This window comes from Pygocentrus nattereri, chromosome 21, assembly GCF_015220715.1.
Source record: "Pygocentrus nattereri isolate fPygNat1 chromosome 21, fPygNat1.pri, whole genome shotgun sequence".
Lineage (NCBI taxonomy): Eukaryota > Metazoa > Chordata > Actinopteri > Characiformes > Serrasalmidae > Pygocentrus > Pygocentrus nattereri.
In genome coordinates, this window is record NC_051231.1 from 15,319,503 (window position 1) to 15,343,228 (window position 23,726).

The 23,726-nt window shown below is 39.6% G+C and overlaps 1 protein-coding gene across 1 annotated transcript in view; it reads right to left on the reverse strand.

The window, feature by feature from the left end:
* LOC108424586 (arf-GAP with GTPase, ANK repeat and PH domain-containing protein 1) overlaps nt 1–18,513 on the reverse strand; it is a 37,354-nt gene extending 18,841 nt beyond the window's left edge. The window contains exons 1-3 of the mRNA XM_017692716.2: nt 16,239–18,513; nt 841–896; nt 168–255 (exon numbers count right to left, since the gene is read on the reverse strand). Coding sequence (XP_017548205.1) covers nt 168–255; nt 841–896; nt 16,239–17,358 — 1,264 coding nt within the window. The 5' untranslated portion in view covers nt 17,359–18,513. The remainder of the gene's footprint in view (nt 1–167; nt 256–840; nt 897–16,238) is intronic.
* Between the last annotated feature and the right edge of the window lie 5,213 nt (nt 18,514–23,726).

A 23,726-nucleotide genomic window follows, 5' to 3' on the forward strand; every position in this document is an offset into this window, starting at 1 on the left:
AATATCTGTGGATCGATCATTCAGACTCAGCAGACTGAGATGTGCTGGAGTATTTTATTTAAAAATTTACTACAGAGCATACAGAAGATGTCTAGATGTGTCAGAATCTTCAGCTGCACTGAATGTTATGTATTCAGAGCCAGAAAGAAAAGATAAAATAAAAGTACCCTCAGGACTCTCGAGAGGCAGATAGCTGCCCGTCATGTAGCGATGAACCAGGGCTGATTTTCCACTGAGCAGTCCCCCAAGGATCCCCTGAGTGGAACAGGCCACACTTTAGGAATCAGAATATCACTCTGATCACGTAAACAAACAGCAGAATGGACCTGGGTGTGTTTTACATTAATTAGGCATAAATAAACTGTGTAGAAAACGTTACTGTTTAAAGTGGTGGTTACAATTTATACTAACAGGCCCCCATAATAATAATCATTATCTAGTAGTTTAATTAATGATAGTTAATAATTATGTGCTTCTTGTGCACTCTTAAATTATTAATCGTTTTCACTTACTTACACACTAGTAATTAACACAGAGTAAATGCTTTAATAAATATTACATTGAAGTAATACAATATGTCTTATATAAATATAAATAAATACATAATATAGTCCCAACTTTGTAATAGGGGAAACATTTATAACAATTAATGTATAAAATTTGTATATTAATCACTTAATAATGGTTAACTAAGCATTAAAACATGTAATACAAAGTAGCAACACAGTAAATAATTACTGTTTCAGTAAAAATCGGACGTAAACAATTCAAACCCAATTAATATCAATTAATGTCTACAATTTCTACAATTCAAAACAATGTGTGAAAGTATTCTCCTACCAGCCGGAGATCCTGGATGGCACGACTTAACATCCATTCTTGACTCGCAGCACATGCTGAGAGAGAGAGAGAGAGAGAGAGAGAAAGAGAGAGAGAGAGAGAGAGAGAGAGAGCAATGCAATTTATTAAGCATGAATTGTCACCTTAATCTTATCTTAATAAGAATTTAATAAAGTGCAGTTTTACTTCTCAGTAATTAGAAGTCCATTTGTATCACATAATTAAGGTATTTTGGTGAATATGTCACTAATATATGTTATGTGTTGCATCATTAGTGAATTAATAAACTCTTATTAGACATAAAGTAATAAACAGAGATGAAGCAATTAGCTCACCACTATTTAGACACCGAAAGGAATCAAATGCTGATAATTGTATGTAATTAAGGTAGATAATCTGCATAAGGTCTTAACAAAGTTTACACACAGATATCCAATTGTCTACCAATGCTAGTCATAATGAATAAACCTAAATGCATAATGAATAAAAATTTTAGAAGAGTCTAATTGGCGTCACTGAACACAGAAAAAGATCTCAATAACACTCAGTAGCAGTAATGCTAACCAACCAACATCACTAGAAGAAACGCCAACCAATCAATGCTCAGTACCAGTAATGCCAACCAATCAGCTCATAGTAGCAGTAATGCTAATCAACCAGCAACAGTAGCAATAATGCTAATCAATCAGCATCAGTAGCTGTAATGCCAACCAAACAGAACTCAGTAGCAGTAATGCTAACCAATCAGCACTCAGTAGCAGTAATGCCAACCAATCAGTGCTCTGTAGCAGTAATGCTAATCAATCAGCACTCAGTAGCAGTAATGCCAACCAATCAGTGCTCTGTAGCAGTAATGCTAATCAATCAGCACTCAGTAGCAGTAATGCTAACCAATCAGCACTCAGTAGTAGTAATGCCAACCAATCAGCACTCAGTAGCAGTAATGCCAACCAATCAGCACTCAGTAGCAGTAATACCAACCAATCAGCATCAGTAGCAGTAATGCCCACCAGTCAGCTCACAGTAGCAGTAATGCTAACCAATCAGCACTCAGTAGCAGTAATGCCAATCCTTCAGCACTCAGTAGCAGTAATGCTAACCAACCAGTGCTCAGTAGCAGTAATACCAACCAGTCAGCACTCAGTAGCAATAATGTCAACAAATCAGCACTCAGTAGCAGTAATGCTAACCAACCAGTGCTCAGTAGCAGTAATACCAACCAATCAGCATCAGTAGCAGTAATGCCCACCAGTCAGCTCACAGTAGCAGTAATGCTAACCAATCAGCACTCAGTAGCAGTAATGCCAATCCGTCAGCACTCAGTAGCAGTAATGCTAACCAACCAGTGCTCAGTAGCAGTAATACCAACCAGTCAGCATTCAGTAGCAATAATGTCAACAAATCAGCACTCAGTAGCAGAAATGCTAACCAAATCAGCACTCAGTAGTGGTAATGCTAACCAATCAGTGCTCGTAGCACCCTACATAAATGGCTTTTAATTTAATTAGATTTTTATTTTTATTTTTTTGGCTCTGTTCACCCTCATATGTTGAGGACTCTCTCTGCGCCCTCTGGCATACACTCCTTAAACTGTGAAGCCTCTAACTGGCAGAGCACAGACGTTTCAGGACCAGTGAAATGATTTTGGAGTCAGTGTTGACCCTTAGAGGCTCAGAGGAAAACTTTCAAAGTCATCAGGCTCCTCTGTTGCACATGATAACACTTTTCAGCAGGGAAGGCCTGCTATTGGTGGGTCAGCAGTGCCCCCAAACGTGCTCCATTGCAGGTCCAGATGGCACGAGACTGGATAGGGATGAAGTGAGAAGACTGAATAGAATGGAAGGGAGCAAGGAAGGAAATTAACTGCAGCAGCTCAGTGGGAAAGTGCAGAGACTCCAGTTCATTAACAGGGACATTGTACACATTGCGTTTACAGTGTCTGTGTGTGTATGAGAGAGAGAGAGAGAGAGAGAGAGAGAGAGAAAGAGAGAGAGCAAGCAAAAGAGTGAGAGATAGAGAGAAGCTGAACAGCTAGCTAACATGTTAGCATCTGTTCCATCACTATATTAGTGCAAAACCTCATGTGTAAACTTTCACAAGAATATAATGAGCTGCATACTTCCAATGATTTTTCAAAATTCCTCCATAATCCATTCAGGAGAGGAGAGTTTAGTAAATTGTACATCTGAATATTTCCCAGTAAAGAGAATCTGATCATGGCAAACTGCTGTATTTAATCATTTTAATGCTATAAATGTTAAAAAGAATGAGGAATTTATAGAAATTCAAGACTGTGAATATGAGTTACTGTCTCTAAAGGCTGACCCTTGTGTATTACATCAGAATATAGAAGATTTTTTGGAATTTGGTACCAGAGTGTGTAACGAAGTCTGTTGATTATTGATTGATTATTGATTGTTTTCTCCTGTTCCAGGCCAGTGACGGTGGTCAAAGCACTACTCCTCCTCTCTGCCCTCCACTGCAGTGATCAGTCATTAAGACATCAGTGGGACATCTGGAGGAGAGAAGTTGGGCAGCGTCACACCCATATTGCTGCACAGCCACGGCTGAACTTAATCAGTTCCACTAACCCTTAACCATTAACCCCTAACCACTAACCCCTTAATCCCTAACCCCCTAAACAACCAGTGAATCTATACGTGTCTTCTGAGTTTCATATGGAATGTTGATGATGGGAAAACAGTGGAAAATCTGAAATAATAAGTTTTCTTTGGGGACTATTTTGCCTCACAGCACCCTACATTCTACATAGAACCATGAACACTCAAAGAATTATTTACATGTTGAAATGGTTCTTCAGACTGATGGAGAATGTGTTGTATATGGTTCTATATAGCACCAAAGAGGCTTCTTCACAAGCTTGACATTGCAACTATAGCAATATCCTTTCTTGTGCTATATAGAATCATTCACAAAAAGGTTCCATACAGAAACACATTCTCCTTTATTAAGCAAATGGGTATTTGAGTGTTAATGGTTCTATTTAGAACCATCATTACTAAAGAACTCTTGAAGAACCATCTTTGTAAGTGTGTATATATTTGTATTTATTTACATTTTTTAATATAGTATCTGAATATTTCCTCAGACTTTATTACAGGAGGTTGCAAACTTTCAAGGCTTATTAGCGTGAGACTGACAGACTGAACAAATAGATTAATTTATTTCTACAAATGCTAATTTAGCCTGAAATGGGACTGAGGTAAGATGATTTTTGGCATCCGGAAAAACTACAAAACTCAATGAGACAGAGTGACACACATAAGGTTACAATCTACGGTCTTGAATATGAACACTCTGCTGACAGTTATTTTCCCATTAGCCATAAGACTGTTCTGTATCCTTTTATCACTTTTAGCTCTCATCAACAAGTAAAAACCCATCTGAAATTTATTCTTATTCTGTCTCTCACTCAGTCACTCTCTCTTATTCTCTTCCTCCTACAGTGTCTTTTTTGGTCTCTTCACGGTGTCTGTCAAGATGTTCATGCTGTGAAATATCGAGCTGCTTCTTCTCATAGCTACCTGAGGTGTTGGTGTGTGATGTGGTGCTGTAAAGTGTTACGCAGTTCTAGCATGAGGTTCATATGCTGCTCCTCCAAAGTTACATAGTGCTATAGCAGGCATTCTGGCCTGGTGTGGCAACGACAGAGATGTCATTATCACTATTATAAGTTAGTGGTTTTAAAGCTGTTATTTTAAGGTGAAATTGTTACACAATGTTGCTTTAATCAAATCTAATAAATCAGAGTGTGCTGTATACGCAACCAAATAATCAGATAACTGCAGAAATCTGATAATGATTGGAATATTACGTGCAGGTAAACACATTCACTGATGGCTTCAAACAGTTGAAAAACATTGTCAAGCAATTTTATGTTTTAATGTCAGACAAAATATTCTGTAAAATCTCTGACTCTGATCAAAAACATCACTAAAACTATTATAGTGCATTAAACTATTGTAGTGCATATGATGTAAAAAAAACAGCTTGTAGCAGATAGTAACCCAGAAAAGTGTCTCAGCAGCTCTAAAGCTGTTACGGTCAGCTACAGCAGCACTTACAGTGCTCTTTAGTTTGAGTACATGCAGAACTAAAGGGCTGCAGTTTATAACATTCAGTGTTTCTGTGTATTACAGCAGTGGTGATCAGTAATCATTTCTTTGAAACCAACTTTTGTAACTTTTGTAAGTTCTGTTGTCCATGGCACAGTGTTCATGATCAGCTTTGCTGTTGCTGAATTGAACTGTTTTAACTCTTAGAAGAACCAGAGAATTTGTAGTGAGGAGAAATACCAGTAAGGTATTCCAGGTTTGTCTGACACTAGAGGGCGCTCCCTAATTAAGTCCAAAATGAATGGGTTCTAAAGGAGCTTTCGTGCAAAATTCTAAATGCTTAATTCTTTTTATATATAAAAATTCATTCATTTTCTGAAGACAAAAAAGCATAACTCGTTAGCAGTAATGCTAATCAATCAGTTCTCTGTTGCAGTGAGGTTTGATATGATTTTTAATCCTTTTTCCTTTTCATAATTAAAGGAAAGTCAATTTGTTTTTGATATTGTTGTGCAAATACTAGTAAACTGGTACATGCGTCCATGAAATGATTTTTTGTGTCCAATAAAATTGGACATCCATATAAAATTCCTTCTTTTTGCTTCCAAAAGTCTAAAAATGTCAGGTGGTGCAACGATCCAACCATATATGTTGCTTAAGTAAAGTAAAGTAAATTTGGTAAAATGTGATGTTTGAGTTGTGGTTCAAACAGTTCAGTTTACCATGTCAGGTGGTCTGACCTCTGGAGAACCATGAAAAATGTGGAATTATTATAATAATATTTAATTATTTGAAAAAAAAGAATACATTTAAATTCAAGTTGAAGGTCAAAGATTTTTAAAGGTGTCTAAGTAGATCCCTGTTTAATTTGAAATTAGTCTGAAAAGCCAGGAGTAGGGAGTAAAATACACCATACTTTTTTTTTTTTTTTTTTTTTTTTTTTTTTTTTTTGGGGCAGTCGTGGGCTGGAGGTTAGGGAACTGGCCCTGTGACCGGAAGGTTGCCAGTACGATCCCAAGCACCGACAGTCCATGACTGAGGTCTCCTTGAGCAAGACACCTAACCCCCAATTGCTCACCAGGTACCATGGATAGAGCTGCCCACTGCTCCGGTCAAGGGTGCTCACTGCCCCCTGGTGTGTGTGTTCACTAGTGTGTATGTGGTGTTTCACTTTGTGGAGGTGAAATTTCCCTGTTTGTGGGATTAAAAAGTGTCACTTAAATTTTGGCCAAAATTTTCAAATAAGTTTATAAAATCCACAAGGAAAATGTTGAGTTTAACAATGACAGAAATGATTTGCCACTCACTATGGCATTAATACAATCAGTACAAAGAGCTCTGCAATGTTAGAGGAAGATCACGGCTCATCGAGTGTGTGTGGCTGCATGTTTAGAAGGCCTGTCACTCCAAATCAGTTGATCAGTAGAGAGTGCAGTTGAAAGCCCTCTTGTAAGACCCACAACCAGAAACAAAAATATATATCAGCAAAATTAACCAGTATAAAACATGAAAGAAAACTGGCAAAATGATGAATAAATATATATCAGTATGATTGGAAATTAGTTTGCTTTTACTCGCATTAACTGTATTTGCAACATATTTTGGACAGTTTACATATTACATTTTTCTTACGGATTATATAATTTTATTTGAAACTTTTGCCGCAAATGAACTCCATATAGGCAACTCAAAAAAAAAAAAAAAAAAAAATATATATATATATATATATATATATATATATACGTATGTATGTATAAATGCACATCATGTTCTTTTTTATCAGATTTTTAAAAATTGTGATTTTGAAAAACCTCATTTGTCATTGACCCATAAACAAGGTATCACACAGCACTACAACAGTCCTGAATCTTTTTCTTTTAGGTGATCACACTGTATCCCAGACACAGTGATGTGCTCTCTGCTGCTCTTTAACCCGTCATTCAAAAAGCTGATTCTACTAAGAACAAAGGTGGTAAAGGATTTTGTGAAATGCACATGGCATTATTTGGTGTACATTTAATGCTGCACAGTCTCTCTAAGCTAAGAGTGAATCTGGCTGGAATATTAACCGTAACAAATGTGCACTCTTACCTATTAATAATATATGCAAGAAGGAGGTCTATACAGGATATAAAAGGCTCTTGGCTGAAAAAAGAAATTAATTACCTTGGACTAAGAATATCAGCAGCTCTGAAAGAGCTTCATTTAACTGCAACTGCACAACAGATTTCTGTGATTTTCACAAAATGGACGAGTACATGTGACCACATAAAAAAAAAAAAAAATCCAAATAAGTGTTCGTTTATAATTATGTGCTTAGCATTTATACTGTGCTTCACATTTGCAATTTCATTCCACTTCTGTTAGAGTCCACTTCTGGCTCAAACTCATCTGAAATACTCACTATATTCCTTCTAGTATTCAGGGATCCCATGATGGCTGCTAACTCACTCGCCATAGCAGCGCTGATGCTTCAAGGACAATAAAATTATTGGTTTATCAGTTGTTCTTCTGGAAATGTTCCGTTCTAGTTTGGTGATGTGCTCTTCCTCAAATTAATTGAGTTCTTACTCCTCTCTCCTCTTCTGTCCTCAGTTTGAAAAATGAAAAACAGTCACTCTCTACACCAAACTCTTGGGAAACTTTACAGATCTGCTGTAGCACATTGTGAAGTTTTTTAGAGGAACCCTGCACATTAACGCTGAAAGATTTCTATTCGTTTTGGAGCAACTTGTGCTGCCTTTTAGATAGAATTATCATACCATCTTTTTCAGAGATGTTCATGCTTATTTCAAAATGACACACCATTAAACGTTCTGCACATGTAATAGCACGGCTGTGTAATCAGAGAGTATGGATTCAAGACTGACCTGCCTGCAGTCCAGAACATTAAAAACCATTATGAAGCAAAAATACAAAACCAAAGGACCAGTAAGGTTATACAGCTGAAGACTGTCAAAAATAACAGAGGAATGGCAAAAAATTGCTTAAACTGGATCAGAAACTGACCACTGATGAGGGTTCAGATGGCTCAGACAAACTGTACAGTCTCTACCGTGCCAACAAGACTCTTCATTTATTTAATTTATAGTCAAAACAGCCATTACATTCAAGTGATTGATTTTTCATGAGATGTTTCTGAGTAGATTAGATAGTAAACAATCCACTTGGATAAGAAAGGATTAAAACAAACTTACCAAAACTGGAGTTCACAAAGTGATTAAAAGAACAGAGAACATAGAAAATGAGAAGACACAACCACCTGGAAGACCTGGTATACACTAAAACTGTCCCCATCAGATAAACAGCACTTAAAGCTTCCATCTTTGAGAGAGTACAAAATCAAGCTGCTTTAGATCTGAAAACATCCATAGGTGTTTCTGTCCACCTTTCCATTATGAGAAGACAACTCAGAGCTATGGGTCTGCAAGGATGTGTAGCTGTCAAGAAGCCTCACTTAGAAAAGGATATAAACACATCAAGCAAAGAAGCTGAACAATGAACTGGCCACTCCAGAGTCCAGAACTCAACATCCATCAATGTGTTTGATTACTTTAGAAAATAACTAACCAACTTCTAAGACTGAACTTTGGAGTTCAGTGTCTGCAGATTTCTTTGGCCTCTGACTTTGGCACAGCACTGCGGATATAAGGTAGGTGTAACTTAAAGCTTGTCCTGACCTCTATGGAGCTCTGAGCAAATTCTGCAAAGGGGTCTTCCTACCTGACCTGTGAGCCATGAGAACCATTTAAACCTCAGTCACAGCTGATACCCCAGTGCTCTCATTACAATTCTCCCTCCTTCAAACCAGTCTGCTCCATCTGTCGCTGTAAGAGTAAGTAGACCTGGACAGAACAGACTGAGCTATAAACAAATGATATCGATCAATACTATAATTCATTTCAGCAGGCCTGTTCAAACTGGCTCTTCCAGATTTGCTTTTTACATATTTAAATATAAAATGGTTTGGCTGGTTTGGCTGAATACTTGATTACTATCAGTTACTGAGAGATGTGCATGCATATTGTCCAGTGTGTCCAGCTAATCAACTTTAGGTCAATAGTCAATGTCAATCCATTTCTTTCCATTTTGCATCAGCACATGAGTTTACCTGACTGCTGTTCCCACAGTTCACTCTCATGGTGTTTTTTTCTTTTTTCATGACCAAATGTATTGTTCTGCTTTATCCTCTCATGAGGGGAGGCGGAGCCATTGTGTAATTTTCAGGGCTTTTGTGGGTGTATAGGAGTGACCAGCTCTGGTGTATCTAATAAACTGTCAGCTCTCTGTAAATGATCCAGGCTCATTAGTGATAAGGAGGTGATTGAGGATCCTCTGTTTATTTTTCTAACTTTCTCCTCATCTCCTTCATTCAGTGAATACTGCTCCCTCACCCACCACCCCCCCCCCCACCCCGCCAGGGCTAACTAGTGATTAGGGCTGTATTGTGCTCAGAGGGCTTCAAGGCCAGTCTCCACCCACATGAGTCATCAGACTCTTCTCACAGAAGCTCACAACTACAGGAGCCATGAATTACATCCAGCACGTGCACATATGCCTCTACAGCACTGTGAGAGACAGACACGCCCACCACACTGCACAAAATGTAGTGTTGGCACCTAAAATCATCTTCAGTCTAGTAAATATTACTCATATTTCACATTTTGAGATTGCTGTATAAGTATTACACACGCTTTAAGGGTTCTGTAGTAAAGAAAATGGTTCTGTATAGAATCATGAACTCTCAAAGAACCATTTTCATGATTAAAGAGTTCTTTGCATCATGAAAGTTTTCTTTGGATTGATGGAGAATGTGTTTTATGTGGTTCTGTATAATACTATTTTCAATAGAGTTCTATATAGCACCAAAAAAGTTCTTCTATTATTGCAGACTTGACATTGTTACAAAGGAAGAACCTGTTTTGGTGCTATATAGAACTCTTTTCAGAAAGGTTCTATAAAAAACCATCAACAGCATTTTCTCCATCAATCTGAAGAATGCTTTAACGATGCAAAAAACTCTTTGATCATACAAAGGGTTCTTTGAGTGTTTATGAATCTATATAGAACCATTTTCTTTACTAAAGAACTGAAGAACCCGCTTTTTAAAGAGTGTATTTGCAGGCTCTGCATGTGAATTTTTCTTCAGACTGATGGAGAATATATTGGCTCAAAAACGGTTCTTTAGTGTATAATCAGCCCATGTGAACATTAGCAATGTTAGCGAGGGCCCAGAAGTCCACAACTAACACAGAGACATTAAAGTAAACAGCTTACCAAACTACAGTCGTGAGAGGTACTCATCGTCTGTTTCTCAAGGTCGAGGTGGGCAGAGCCCACCTAGCATGACCACCCTTCTGTCCACCCAGTTAGCAAAAGTCAGACAGTCAGCCATTATCAATAAAACATCAGTTATGCTTTATGGTGAAAACATGCTATCAGGGTAGCTACCAATTAGTGATGAGAGTCTGATTATACTGCGTTTAATAATTAACATACTATGCTGTTTTTGTCTGGTTTACCCAGTAAACATGTGAGGGAAGGTGCACTGGGACAGCAGTGCTACTCTGTGTGCTACATTATTCAGTAGATAATCAATGGTAAGATGAAGAATTGGTTATAATAATTTTTCATGGTCATTTCTATTTAAAGTTGAACATACATGTCTCGTATATGTCTTATACAGCACTGAGCTGAAATGTAATCTTTAGACTGTAAGCTTTAGACTGTATACACTGTAGAAAGAGTGGCCTAAATTAATAACTCTTAAGGCTTATCTTTGTGAAATGTTATCCTCTTTAATGGCCAGGATCCACTGAGGGGCACAATGTTTTATTACACACTTATTACACACCAGTGCTGGAGCCTATCTCAGCAGTCATTGGGCGGAAGGCAGGATACACCCTGGATAGGTTAATAAACATAATCCTGGGATTTTAAAGGGGTTCCTTTACATATCATACCCTAATGAATGAATTAAATATGTTACATCAACATGTTTTGTTCTTCAGTTTACTTTTAGCTTTTAGCAGTAGTTGTATTGATGTAGTATTTCGTTAATGTAGAAATGCATCACTTTTGACATTATTTTAATATATATATATATATATATATATATATATATATATATATGATGTTGTAGTATGTTCATTTTTGAAATGTTAGTTGTGTTTACTGGTTCTTCTGCATTCATTTACAAGCTTAATTTTCACTGGGGGTTATGTGGTAGATGAACTGAGTGAGTTAGCCTTTCTGTCCAGAAAGTTCTGCTACTGCTCTTGTCACACCCCCACCCCCACGCACTCACACACACACACACACACACACACACACACACACACACACACACACACACACACACCCCTTTGCCCCCTTTCCCTCGGCGGAGGGATTGAGGAGCAGGAGGAATGGAGAGAACAAACAGAAACTGCAGAAAAGGGACAATAAAGTCCTTTAAACCTCGTTATATTTGATGTCAACTGTTGATGAACTGAGTCAATCACACCACCTGCTTGAAAACAAAGCCTAAGCTGTGACACAGAGCTGCCTTTTTACTTTTGTGTCATTCTTTGCTTTGTTTTTTGTTTTTTTACACCAAGTGCAACACTATGTAAACCCAAATGAAACAGTGTAAAGTGTATCTGGGTCAGTGTATCTGTGTTTCTGTCCTCTCTGCAGTGATGTCATGCTAAAATCTGTAAAAGTCTTCCTGGGTAGTAACACTTGTGTACACTGTGAAAATGAGAGGTCAGTTCAACTTAAAATGATTTAGTACCTGATTACATGGCTTTTCTTGAGTTGAGTCAACTTAAGGACATCAGAGTTCACACAACTCAAAGGTCTTAGTTGAGTCAAAAATTCTCTGAGCTACTGTTTCTAGATTTGCATTTTGGTTAGATAAACTAAAAAAAGTGCTTTTTTTACTCAGTTTCCCCATTACCTGGCACTCCTTCTATCACACAGTCCCATCTGGCATATTCTCCTCTTGGGTTTCCAGTTAATGGACCACTGTGGTATTATTGTGATTCAAACTCACAACCTCCTGATGTTGGAATTAATTATTACACAGCTGCACCACATGAGATGCTTCAAAGTCAGAACAACAAATATTTTCTCCAATGTATTAAACATTTGTAGACACAAAATCTGAGTTGCTTCATGTATTCCTGAGTGGTGCAGTGGGCTGAGCCATCTACCCAACAGGAGGTTGTGAGTTTGAGCCCCAGCGATACCATAGCCATCCATGAGTGTGTACTCAATGTCTCGCAGGATAGTGTGATGGAGAGAGTCTTGGCTGGTGAGGAAGTTGAGATGAAAAAAGACAGGTTCATTTTATTTACATAACTGAGATGCAGCACTAAAAACATTAAGAGTACTTTTGACTCTACTAAGAAATTTGAGTTGTGTGTCGTCAAGTTGTGTCGACTCAAGAAAAGTCATGTAATCAGTTACTATATCATTTTGAGTTGAGCTGACCTTGAATTTTTTACATCATATCCTTCTCTGGAAGTTGCTTTGGCAGGTATTTTAAGTGCCTCCTCTGGTATTTGGTCAGCCGGTAAGATGGCATCCTGAAATCGGTTTCCAGGTCACAGAGGAGAGGAGGGAGATTGGTAGGAAAAGGCAGGATCTTTCTGGATTTCTGGACGTAATCTCAGTCTAGAGCTGATGTTGAGAGTGAGGCATATCTGAGGCTCAGAGCGAGCTCTTAAGCTACTTTTCCAGTGCAAGGCATGGCTGGACTGAACTCCTCTCGCTTTTAGTACCAGCCACTTCGTTTTCCACTGCAGATATAGCGCCCCCTCAATGTAGCTGGTCATTATAGCAACACTACATGAAGCTGTCATTGACAGGAAGATGACAAGACATTTCTGGCGGCTCAAAGGTGACGTTAACCTGGTAGCTAGTGATTCTCTCCAGCCAATCAGCAGTCTGCAGCATTTTTACATCACCTTTTGGTATTGGCTCAGCTCACTTGTAAACTTAAAGGAGGTGGTACCAAAAATACTACCTGGATGAACTCTAAAGGTACCCACTTTGTACAGTGGAAAACCAAAACTAAAAAACAAAAAACGGTGGAGTTAAGTTGAGCCAGTTCTATGCGATGGAATACTCTGCTCATCTACGGTAAAGCTGACAGTAGCACACCCACTTGTGTGGAAGCTGTGTCTCTTTCAGTAACGGTGAATGCCATAGAATTTTACTTATTATTTTTTCTTAACAGTTTGCATCCCAATAATATCTCTGGGTTTTATACATCAGTTATAAACTGGCAAGGGTGTGATTTGCTGGGGTTTATTTTGTTAGAGGCTGGTGCAACAAGAGCTGAAAAAGTTGTGGGAACTTGTAGTAGATAATCAGAGCACTGTAGAATCAATACACTCTTACACACATCAAAACTGATTTGGACTTCATTTGAAAATATGTGAGTAACACTTTATATAACAGGCCTTAATATACAGCAACTTAGATAGTTCTGTCTAAGATAGTTCTGTCAATGAGCATAGGCATATAAATGATTAAACATTTATTTATGGACATAACCATTTACTTTGTCACTTAGTGAAGAATAATCATGATTATTTGAATGGTAAAAACCTAATCATGTATTATAATGTGTTAATGATTGATCAAAATATCAAAACAGTTGATAATCATTATGATCACTTAGTAATCGTCTATGTCAAGTTTGAAATAATAAAGATATTTTCTACTGTGGTTCCTAAACCCTTCTTAAATACTTAGTTTATCTTTGTTGTTAATGCTGGGTATACATTTTTAAACATTAATCATCATTAATTAGACCCCTATTATAAAGTATAATAATAAAATATTTATGAAAATCATTTAATTATCTGTATGTACAATAATTATAAGAGCAATATAGTAATAACACTAATAGTAGATAGTAATATTACTATTACTAATAATACTAATAGTAATAATTTACAGCATTTCCATTTATTAATGTATAAGTAATGATTATCATTAATAAACTGTTAGATATAGGGCCTGCTACTATGAACACAGAAAACATATTCAGGGACTATATTGCATTATACATATATATATAATTTGCAGGTGAACCCCAAACTGCAGCACCAGGCACAACAATCTGCTCCCAGATCAGCCAGGAGGCCTTCATACCCAACTAATGAATTACCCCTTTACTGAAAGAGAGAGAGAGAGAGAGAGAGAGAGAGAGAGAGACATAGTGTGCTCCTTGTATGCAATGAATCACTCTGAAAAAAAAGCATGGATGTGCACACCCAGGTTCACTCAGCCAGCACAAGCAAGACATCACGTTCAGCATCCTCTCAGCAGCAGATTAAAGAGCTTCACTCCTTTTTCTCGTTTGTTTGGGGGGGGTGAGGAGTTTGGGGGGATGTTCTACTGTTCAGGATTCTTCCAGAACCCACCCAATCCCCTCCTCACACCCTCAGCTCATCTTTCCTCTCCTTTTTCCTTCTCTTTCTTTCTCTAACCAGCACAACCACAAACCGTTCAGCTAGCCCTGCTCCCTGCTTCTGCTGTTGCCATGGCAACCTCTCCTCCAGAAACGGCCTCTCTCCTGCATGCTAAACGTGTTCATAGAAACGAGCTATGTGCGCACGACAAACAGGCACAAGAAATGTTAAAGCTGCACAAGAAATGTTAATGTCTATATATTATATTATATCAAATATTTACATTTTTTATTTTTTATTGCTTTTTTGGGGGAGGAGGGGGGGGGTAATTTCAAATCTTGTCAATTTTTAATGTTACAACTTGCATCAAAGGTTATTGCAGTAGATTTTAATCCTGACATGTTCCATAAGCCAACATTTAAAATATCAGGCATAAGGTGCATGAGTCCTGTCAGCAGCCTTGATTCTGGATATTTGATGTTAAAATGCTTAAAAAAAATAATCAGTGTATCAATAACCTGAGAGATTCTTGTAATGTTAATTCTACAGGTTAGTCTCATAGTTAATGGACAGGCTTTGTAATGTGTCTCTGCACAAACAGAAGGAGCAAGAGAGAAATAGAAATTTGGCAGAAATGCTCAATAATAATAATAAAAAGAAAAATAATAATAATAATCTCAGAGGCAAATGTGATGTGCTATTACAAGCAACCACAAGCACACATAGATTAAGGTTCGGGGTCTAATCGAGGTGTTTATTAGATTCAGTTCAACATTTTCACAGTTTATTATTTTTAAGTGAATTAAAAGAATTTATCACATAATACAAATGGGTCATGAAATCAAATCATTCCGAACTTCCGGCTGAGGCTCCACAGCGTGCACACAGGCAGCCATATTAAAGGTATGAGTGGAATCTAGCTGCCACTCCCATCTCTTTCTTCAGTGAGTGCTATGTGTTTTCAGTGTAGATTTAATGTGAGCTGATTATTCATGCATGTTTCTAACAGCAAAACAGGGCAACAATCTCTGAATGGAGACTTTCATCATGTTAGTTTGAGCATTTCAATTTCAAATCACCTGCAGCACTCTCTCTCTCTCTCTTTCTCTCTCTCTCATTCTGTTTCTGCTCACATCCACTACAACTGTGGTCAAAAACAGTCTACTAACTATGAGACTAAGCCAGCATTAGATTTATTAAGCTGGGATCTTGTGTTATTGATTTATTGATGATTTAATAAACTAGGTCCTTTAGATTTGCTTAATTTACATAATATTTCATGACTGGGTGCTGTAATCATATAAATGTAATTCAAACAACATAAACAGCATTCTCCATTTTTGTCCAATTTTATTTTTTTATATTATTTGGAAAGCCACTGTCCTGTCCTTTACATATGAAAAGTTTATGATGGAACATTTCAGAATTATTTTAAATAGAATTTATTTAATTTAACTTAGATTAAAAGTTAAGACCATTTTTTGCCCTTTCCTGAAAAGTTACGGTTTTGAAGATCTCCTTAGGACAGTGTCAATATAAGTGTTAAAAGTTATATTTTAATTAGACAGAGGCATCTATCGCTGGCCTAAAAGCTTTAGTGTAGGCCCACCTTTAACACAAATTGAGAATGTTTGAAATTCTGTGAACATTAATAGTGGAATGTCTAGACTAACAGGTCTTCTCAGTCCCACAATTCCTCCCTCGTGGCTCACCCCACATAACATGTAAGCCTCAAATGTAATTTGTATGCTAGAACATCTTTTTCCTGCAGAGCACTTATAAAGGATAATGAGGACATTTATTGGAGAAGAACTGGGTTCAGGACAGGAGAGAAGGTCAGTGGGGAGCACCAAACAGGATCATCTTTGCTAGTTCCAGACACAAGTTACCAAACTTTAGTTTTAAAAATACTAACCTTCTTCCTCACTGGACCCTCGCTGCATGGGGCTGTGAAGTGGGATCGGAGTTGCTGGAGTGGCTGGGGTGGTTGCAGGGGACTGGGTGCTCTTGGTGAAAATGCCGCTGATGAACTTCAGCATTTTTCGGTCTTTCCCCGAGGCCTGGGTAGAAGCACGCTGCTCCTTTCCCTTCTTCAGGTCCTCTGAGAGCAGATGCAGGTCACTATTGTCCAGTGTACGGCTCTTGCCCTTCCGCTGTGGTTTTGTCGGCGGCCGTACGGCGGGAGCCGGAAGTGATGTCGATATTGTTTTAAGCTTCTCCACTCGAGGACTGTCCCGCGTGAGTCCAGGTCCTGTGAACCCTTCTTCCGCTACCATTAAAGGCTCAATGCCGAAACGCTGGTACATGCCTCTCCCCTCGCTCTCTGACCAAGAAGCTCGATAGGGCCCCATCGTCATGGTGATGGTCACCGGAGGTGAGTGCTCTCTGGCCTTGTAGTCCAGGCTTTTGGCTGAGGAGGAGATGGTCTTGCTGGTCTCCTTGAGCTCACGCCGATTCATTGTAACCACAGCGTGGGATCTCAGCAGGGCCTCAGGACGCTGGTTGAGACGTACTGGAAGGCTAGAACGGACTGAAGTCCCGTTCGACACCTCAACATCTGAGGCTTTTTCTGATGTTGGGGTGTAAAGGTCTGCCTTGTAAGATGCTTCCATTCTAGATGTTTCCTCACCATCAGGAGAAACTCCAGCACTCCTGACCTCTTTGTGAAGTTCCCTGCCCTTGTATTTACCGACCACCTTAGGCTTTGGTGGAGGTGCTCTGACTGGACATGCATTGTTGCTCTCTTGTCTCCTCTCATTAGTAGGCTTCCATCCCCTAACCTCAACCTTCTGCTCCTCGATCTCAGAAGATACATTTTCCACCTCATTTTCTGGAGTCTTGTTTACCTCTTCTACTTTTTCCTCCTCCGTTGGTTGCGTCTGTGTTTGTTCTCCATGTTCTGGACCCTGGACAAGGGCTGGAGTCTGTGGTTTTGTTGGCTCGGCCCCTTCATCTGTCCCTATGGCCTCGACCTTGACCAGAGTGAGGGAGATGAGGTAGGTGGTTCGTCGCTGCAAGGTTCCTGAGTGGCTCATGTGGGTAGCAGTGGAATCTCGGAGCCCTTTAGAGAAAGGTGGCTCTATTGGACTGACAGACGAAACAGCTAGACCTGAGGGCCCAAGGTAGAACTTGAATAGGCCATCAGATGTCAAACAATTAAAAAAAGATTGACATGCATAGATTGCTCAATGTTTCCTGTAGTCATTCTTTAGCATGAAGAACCTGAAAATATGTAGGACAATTCAAAGAGTGTGTTAGAAATGGAAATGACCGGGAGGGAACTGCAAGCACAGGAGCGAAACAGAAAGAAGTGCCATCAATCTCCAGACCCAACAAAGGAGGCTCAATCCAAATGGTAGGGTATGTAATCACGAGGCGTTGTATCCGTTTTCGGCTTCCATTCATTCACAGATGCTTCTCCCCATCTCTTTCCCATCTCGCAGATGGCTTGCACTCCATCCCTCCATCCTTTTTGGATCTGTGGAAGCGGTGCTCACTGTCTGGGATTTGCAGACAGGAGGTTAGGGTATGGTCTAGACTCTGGTATTATGCAACCTACGGTACAAGTAAAAGAAAATCCCTTGCAGTCCATTCACAACAGTTAGTCTCAGAAGAGCCCCTGCCATGTGTCTCCACTCCACCTGTTTAATTTCCCCAGTGAGCTTCAAAATTCCTCCGGATCAATGTTTCGTTGCATTGCAATGTTTGCTCAGATGAGAGGTTGGCAAGTCACAGTGTCGTGTAATCCACATTCTGTGCTCATAAGCGAGCTGCGGTTAGAGGACAATGAGAGCCAACCCAGTTCAGAGCGGAGAGACGGTCTGAATGAGATGACGAGGAGAGGAAAAAAAGGTTACTGAAAAACGTGGCTGGCTACAAGCGCAGGCATCACAGGAAATCCATAGCTGATGCAGCGTGGCTGCCGAAGGAAGAAGAGAGAACCTGTTCATACGCTCTCATCCTGGTAAGGGAGAACAAGCCGAGCCTTTCTGCAAACCGTAGAAAGCCCATCATCTTTTACTGCTGCATCCTCTCTCTCTCTCTCTCTCTCCCTCCTTTTCACTCACTCTCTACCCTCTCTCTACCATATCTCAGGCAATTAGCAAGTCAAATTTTGCTGTGGAGGGAGGGGAGAGAAACAGGCATGCACACATACAGCGACAGAGAGAGTGAGAGAGAGGGAATACATTCAGCCCTTCTATACCCCTGCTCTATCTCTCCTCCCCCTCAAAGCCACCCTGCCTTCCAACCCCCTGCCTACTACGGATGGATCACACAGCCAGGGTGATGGAGAGAGAACAGCACAGATGTGCAGGCTCTGCACATCGAATGAAGGGAACGGAGAGAAGGATCAGTTCTCGTTTACTGTAATGGTGTTGTCCCCAGAAAACAAACAGGAGGTGCTTTATATCTTTGTGGTGGGCAATATGGCAACAATAAAACATTATGATACTTCGAGACTAGGGCTGTCAAATACGTGAAATAATTACTTGTGGTTAAATGCTTTCAGTTGTGCAGTTAATTGTGACTAATCACATTCTTTTCAGAAGTTAATTGTGAATAGTCACATTAACTTGGGTAATTCATTGCGATTAATCGCATTTGGGTCACACTTTAATTGGAAATCCCCAAACAGATTATCTATAGATGTTCGATTTTTGACAAACTACCTGTTGAAAGTCAATTGATTCTCAACAGTGTCTAAGATTAGGACCAGAGTGAGTGTTTGGTTTAGCATTCTAATTTTAAAAATATAAAATTTCTAGATTACTGTACCAAAACCAACACACTTGTTTTGTTTTTGTACATTATTTTAATGCATTTTATGCATCAAATCATCCAGCAGTACAATGATCCATTTTATGATCTGTCATTCTGAGCAGCTGCAATCATTTCATTTGCAGCATAAGCACAGAACGAGCAAAAGCTAGAAAATCTGCAGGATATGGGTTGTGCTGTGGTTCAGTTGTGTTTTTAAGATGAAGTAGGCTAGGTAACCAGGAGGAATAGGCAATGATCAGTTTAGAGATCTATGATCCAGGCCTCTTCCATTCTAGAATCTGTTTGTTAGTAATTCATACAGTTATTCTGACTGTTAAACTTAAGAGTGTTTCCTTCCAATGAGACCAAGAATATGAATGTAGCCCAAAGTAAGTGGGAACCGCACCCCTTTACTTTGAGTCTTCCAGGCAAAAACATGAAAAAAAGGGGCGACAGTTAAGAGATTATTAGATAACAATGGAATGTTAGTTAAATGCAAGATAAACATTTGTGAAATATTTACAGTGTTTTACATTTGTCATATTTGCTCAAATTTGACCCTAAATAAAACTAATCAGTTTTTTTTATCTGCTAATGGTTACTCCATGGTTATATGTAGCTTCAATAAAAGCATCTGTGACTTGTTACAATAGCAGAAGCCTTTTTGGTGCTACATAGAACCAATTTTAAAATATTTTTATCCATTTGTAACCAACAAGTTTGAAATGAATAGTATAACACATTTTTATGTGCCTTTGATTCATGAGTTCTATAAAACCATTTCATGCTTAAATGGCTCTTTGAAAATGATTCTATGTAGTACCGAAAAAAGTTCTTCTATTGCTACAAGCTGGACATCATAACAATAGCAGAATCGTTTTTGGTGCTACATAGAATCATTCAAAGAACCATTTGAGCATGAAATGGTTCTATATCCACTCATGAGTCTAAATAGAACAATTCCCTTTACCAAAGAACCTTTGAAGAACCATCTTTTTAGGGTGTATCTTCTCTTTCATTCTGCAGTCACCACAGTGGTTCAGTGCTGTGTGTGCTCACCGCTCTCCTGTTCTCCTCCTTCTCTGTACTGGTCTCAAATAAAATGGGACGCTGTGATAGATCAAGGTGAACGTTGGGGAACTTCCACACAGCAGGAGGAGAGAAGAAGCGATACAGACCAAAGAGCACGTAAATTAAAATAAATTGAAGGGCAGCAGAGCTGTGGGCTGGAGAAGGAGTGATGGGATGAGTGAAAGAGAGAGAGAGCCCTAGATATGTCTAGAAGTTTGTAGATGTCTGAAGTCTGATATCAAAGGTTTTACAGGTTACTTGCACAAATTAGGTGGTTAAGATATAAACAGAGTTATTCAGAGTGGTTTGATGTGGAACGCTGCATTCTGGAGAAACTTACAGAGTCAGAATTGTTCACAGTCATGGTGATGGGAACCAGGCATCCACATCTGAAAGCTCACTCACAGAAATTTGTTACATGAAATGGTTTTGAATGTCACTGCCTGATGTCTGAGACATAGTTTATGATCTTAAAATCCATTCATGGTGGAGGGATACATAACATGCAATTTTCCATTATTTTCCCATCATAAGTGTAGGTTCACTAGTGGTTTGGGCATATAGTCAGTTTCAGCACTGCTCCAAAAGTGTTGTGCGTTTCACGGGTGCTGTGTTAAATGCTGCTGGCTGTTTTATGGGACAGTGCTCTGTTTTCACACATGCGCAGACTGAGAGAAACTAAAGAAATCAGATTAAGTGTTTACATGCACTAAAAAAGTCCCATTACTGGGTTCAAATCTTGCCTCTTATCTTATCTCTTTATCAGATTTCTTAATCAGTTTTACAGACCTTAATCTGATCTAAGAAATCAGAGTTTGCTGTTCACATGACCTCGTAATAATCAGATAACTGCAGAAATCTGATAATGACCGGATTGTCAAGTGAATGTAAGCACACGGAATAATTTTAAACATAGACTAACCAAACAGGAGCTAAGGTGCAGTAAGATACGTCATAGCTGCCAAGACTGGAATTTGAGGATGTCTCTAGAACTGTTGGAGAACCAAACAATGAGGGACTTCAAATTAAATATAGGATATAAATTCTTTCACAGCTGATAAATTGATGGATATGTAAAAATAACAATTACCAAAATGCTAGATTAGCCATGTTAGCTAGAGATGTGAAGCAGCTTGCTAACAATATACTAGTTAAAGCAGCAAAAATCTAAATGTGCACAGGGGGCAGGCAGGCGAGCGTGCCAGGTCATCAGGGTCCGTAGCACCACTATAGTCTGTTACTTATTTACATTTATAAGCACTCAGCTGGTTTCCTGATACATTTAATCTGCAACAAGAAACTGTCAAATACTATAGAGTCACGAGGCTGAAGTTGTTTGAATCTCCCTTTCCACCTTTCTAATGGGCTGAGGCACCATTTAAGGTGGAAGCACCAGCTCCAATGTATAAAGATCTACTCTCCACCAAGCACTCGCTCTCTCAGTTGCTGATCATTTTTGAGGCAGAAAATAAAAACTATTCCTATGTGTTAGGCTCACAGAATCGCAGACAAATGAAGTTAAATCCACAGCTGTCAAAAAGGGGCAAAACATACAAATTCAAAGTCCAGGCAAAGGTTACAAAAAACACGGGTCCAACAAACACTGGCAAAGGTACAATAAGGGCTAGGCAGAAGTCAGGGGTCGATACACGAATCACAAAATCGAAAACCATGGAAATAAACAATCATAGAATGCTCAGTAAGTCTCCTAGAAAACAATACTTTGCAAAGAAGTGACTCAAAGCCTAGGCTTAAGTACTCTATGCTAAGAGTCACGTGATACACAACGCAGGTGAACAAAGTCAGTAATCTGGAGACTGAACTCTGATAGGAGCGTTCAGTCACCTGATCTCCCAGAGCATTCTAGTAGATCGAGTGAGTTTCCTCCATAGGAGGCTCCGAATGCGTGACAGTACCCCCCCAAAGAGTCCGGGCGGGCTGCGGAACGAAGACCGCCCAGACAACCACACCTTCCACTGGATCTATGAGCAGAGCCCGATCTGGAGCCCCTTCTTGTCCATCGGCCCTGCAATCACAGGTTTCAAGAGAGAAACATGAAATGAGTGAGATACTTTATACCTGGGGGGCAAGTCTAAGTGATAAGTCACTAAGCGATGGTCCTATATATTTAGCAAGAAGCTTACAACAACCTCCCTCGGGAATCTTGAAGTCACGAGTCGACAGCCATACTCAATCTCCTCGCCGGAAGGTGGGAGTGGGATCCCAACGTTTGTCTACTTGCTTCTTTTGTTGCTACAGCATGTGATCTATGTGTTGGTGCGTCTGTTCCCAAACCTGCTCACTAGGCTTCATCCAATGATCCACAGCCAGTACATCAGTTTGTGCCTCTGTCCACGGTGCCAGGGGAGGCTGAAAGCCTAGAACACACTGGAATGGGGTGAGTCCGGGAATAATGCTGGAATAAAATGCCTCCGCAGTCTGAAAAGCAGTAGGAAGGTTACTAAATGGAACAAATCGAACCCCCCTGGAGAATCTGTCGATGATAGTCATAACAGTAGTGTTTCCTTGTGATTCTGGTAAATCCATTATGAAGTCAATAGCAATATGGGACTATGGTCATTTGGGTACAGGTAACGGTAATAACTTTCCTGCTGGTAGAAGCTTGGGAGTCTTACATTGAGCACAGATTGAGCAGGAAGAGATGAAGAAGTGAATATCTTTGGTCATGGATTCCCACCAATATCTAGATATCAACAAATTCTGGGTTCATGTTTTGCCTGGGTGTCCAGAGGTAAGGGATCAGTGTGCCCACATATTGAGTGGAAGTTCAAAGCGGTTGGGGCACATAGAGTTTCTCGGGAGGACATTGTGGGGGTACTTTAGTGTGTGTGAGGGCTTCTTCAATCTCCTCATTGATCTCTCACCTGATAGAGGAAATCTTGACCTCAGGAGGAAGGATGTGTTCTGGAACTTCCTCAGAGACAGGATTGGTGTCCAGCTGGTATTGCCTGGAAAAGCGTCCACTTTGGCGTTGCGGGAGCTTGGCCTATACGTGATACTGAATCGAAACCTATAGAAGAACAAGGACCATCTAGCCTGACATGCAGTCAGTCTTTTGGCTGTGCACAAGTATTCTAAATTCTTGTGATTAGTCAACACAATAAATGGATGGTTGGTTCCCTCTAATACAATGTCTCCACTCTTCGAGGGCTAACTTAACTGCTAGAAGTTTTCTGTCCCCTATAGCATAATTCCTTTCTGGGCCAGAGAGTTTGTGGGAGTAAAACGCAACGGGGTGCAATTTGGCAGGGGAACCACTTCTTTGGGATGGTACTGCTCCTACACCAGTTTCTGAAGCATCAACTTCCACTACAAATGGTTCTGCGGGGCCGGGTGTACTAGAATGGGGGCTGAAGTGAAAGCCTCCTTAAGATCTTGAAAGGCTCTTTCTGCTGACTCATTCCAAGAGAGCTTCTTAGGATTCTGTTTAAGAAGAGAGATTAATGGGACAGCTATGAAACTGAAGTTTCTAATGAATCTTCTATAAATTTTGCAAACCTTAGGAACCTTTGTAGTTCCATCACAGTATTCGGTCGAGCCCATTTGATTA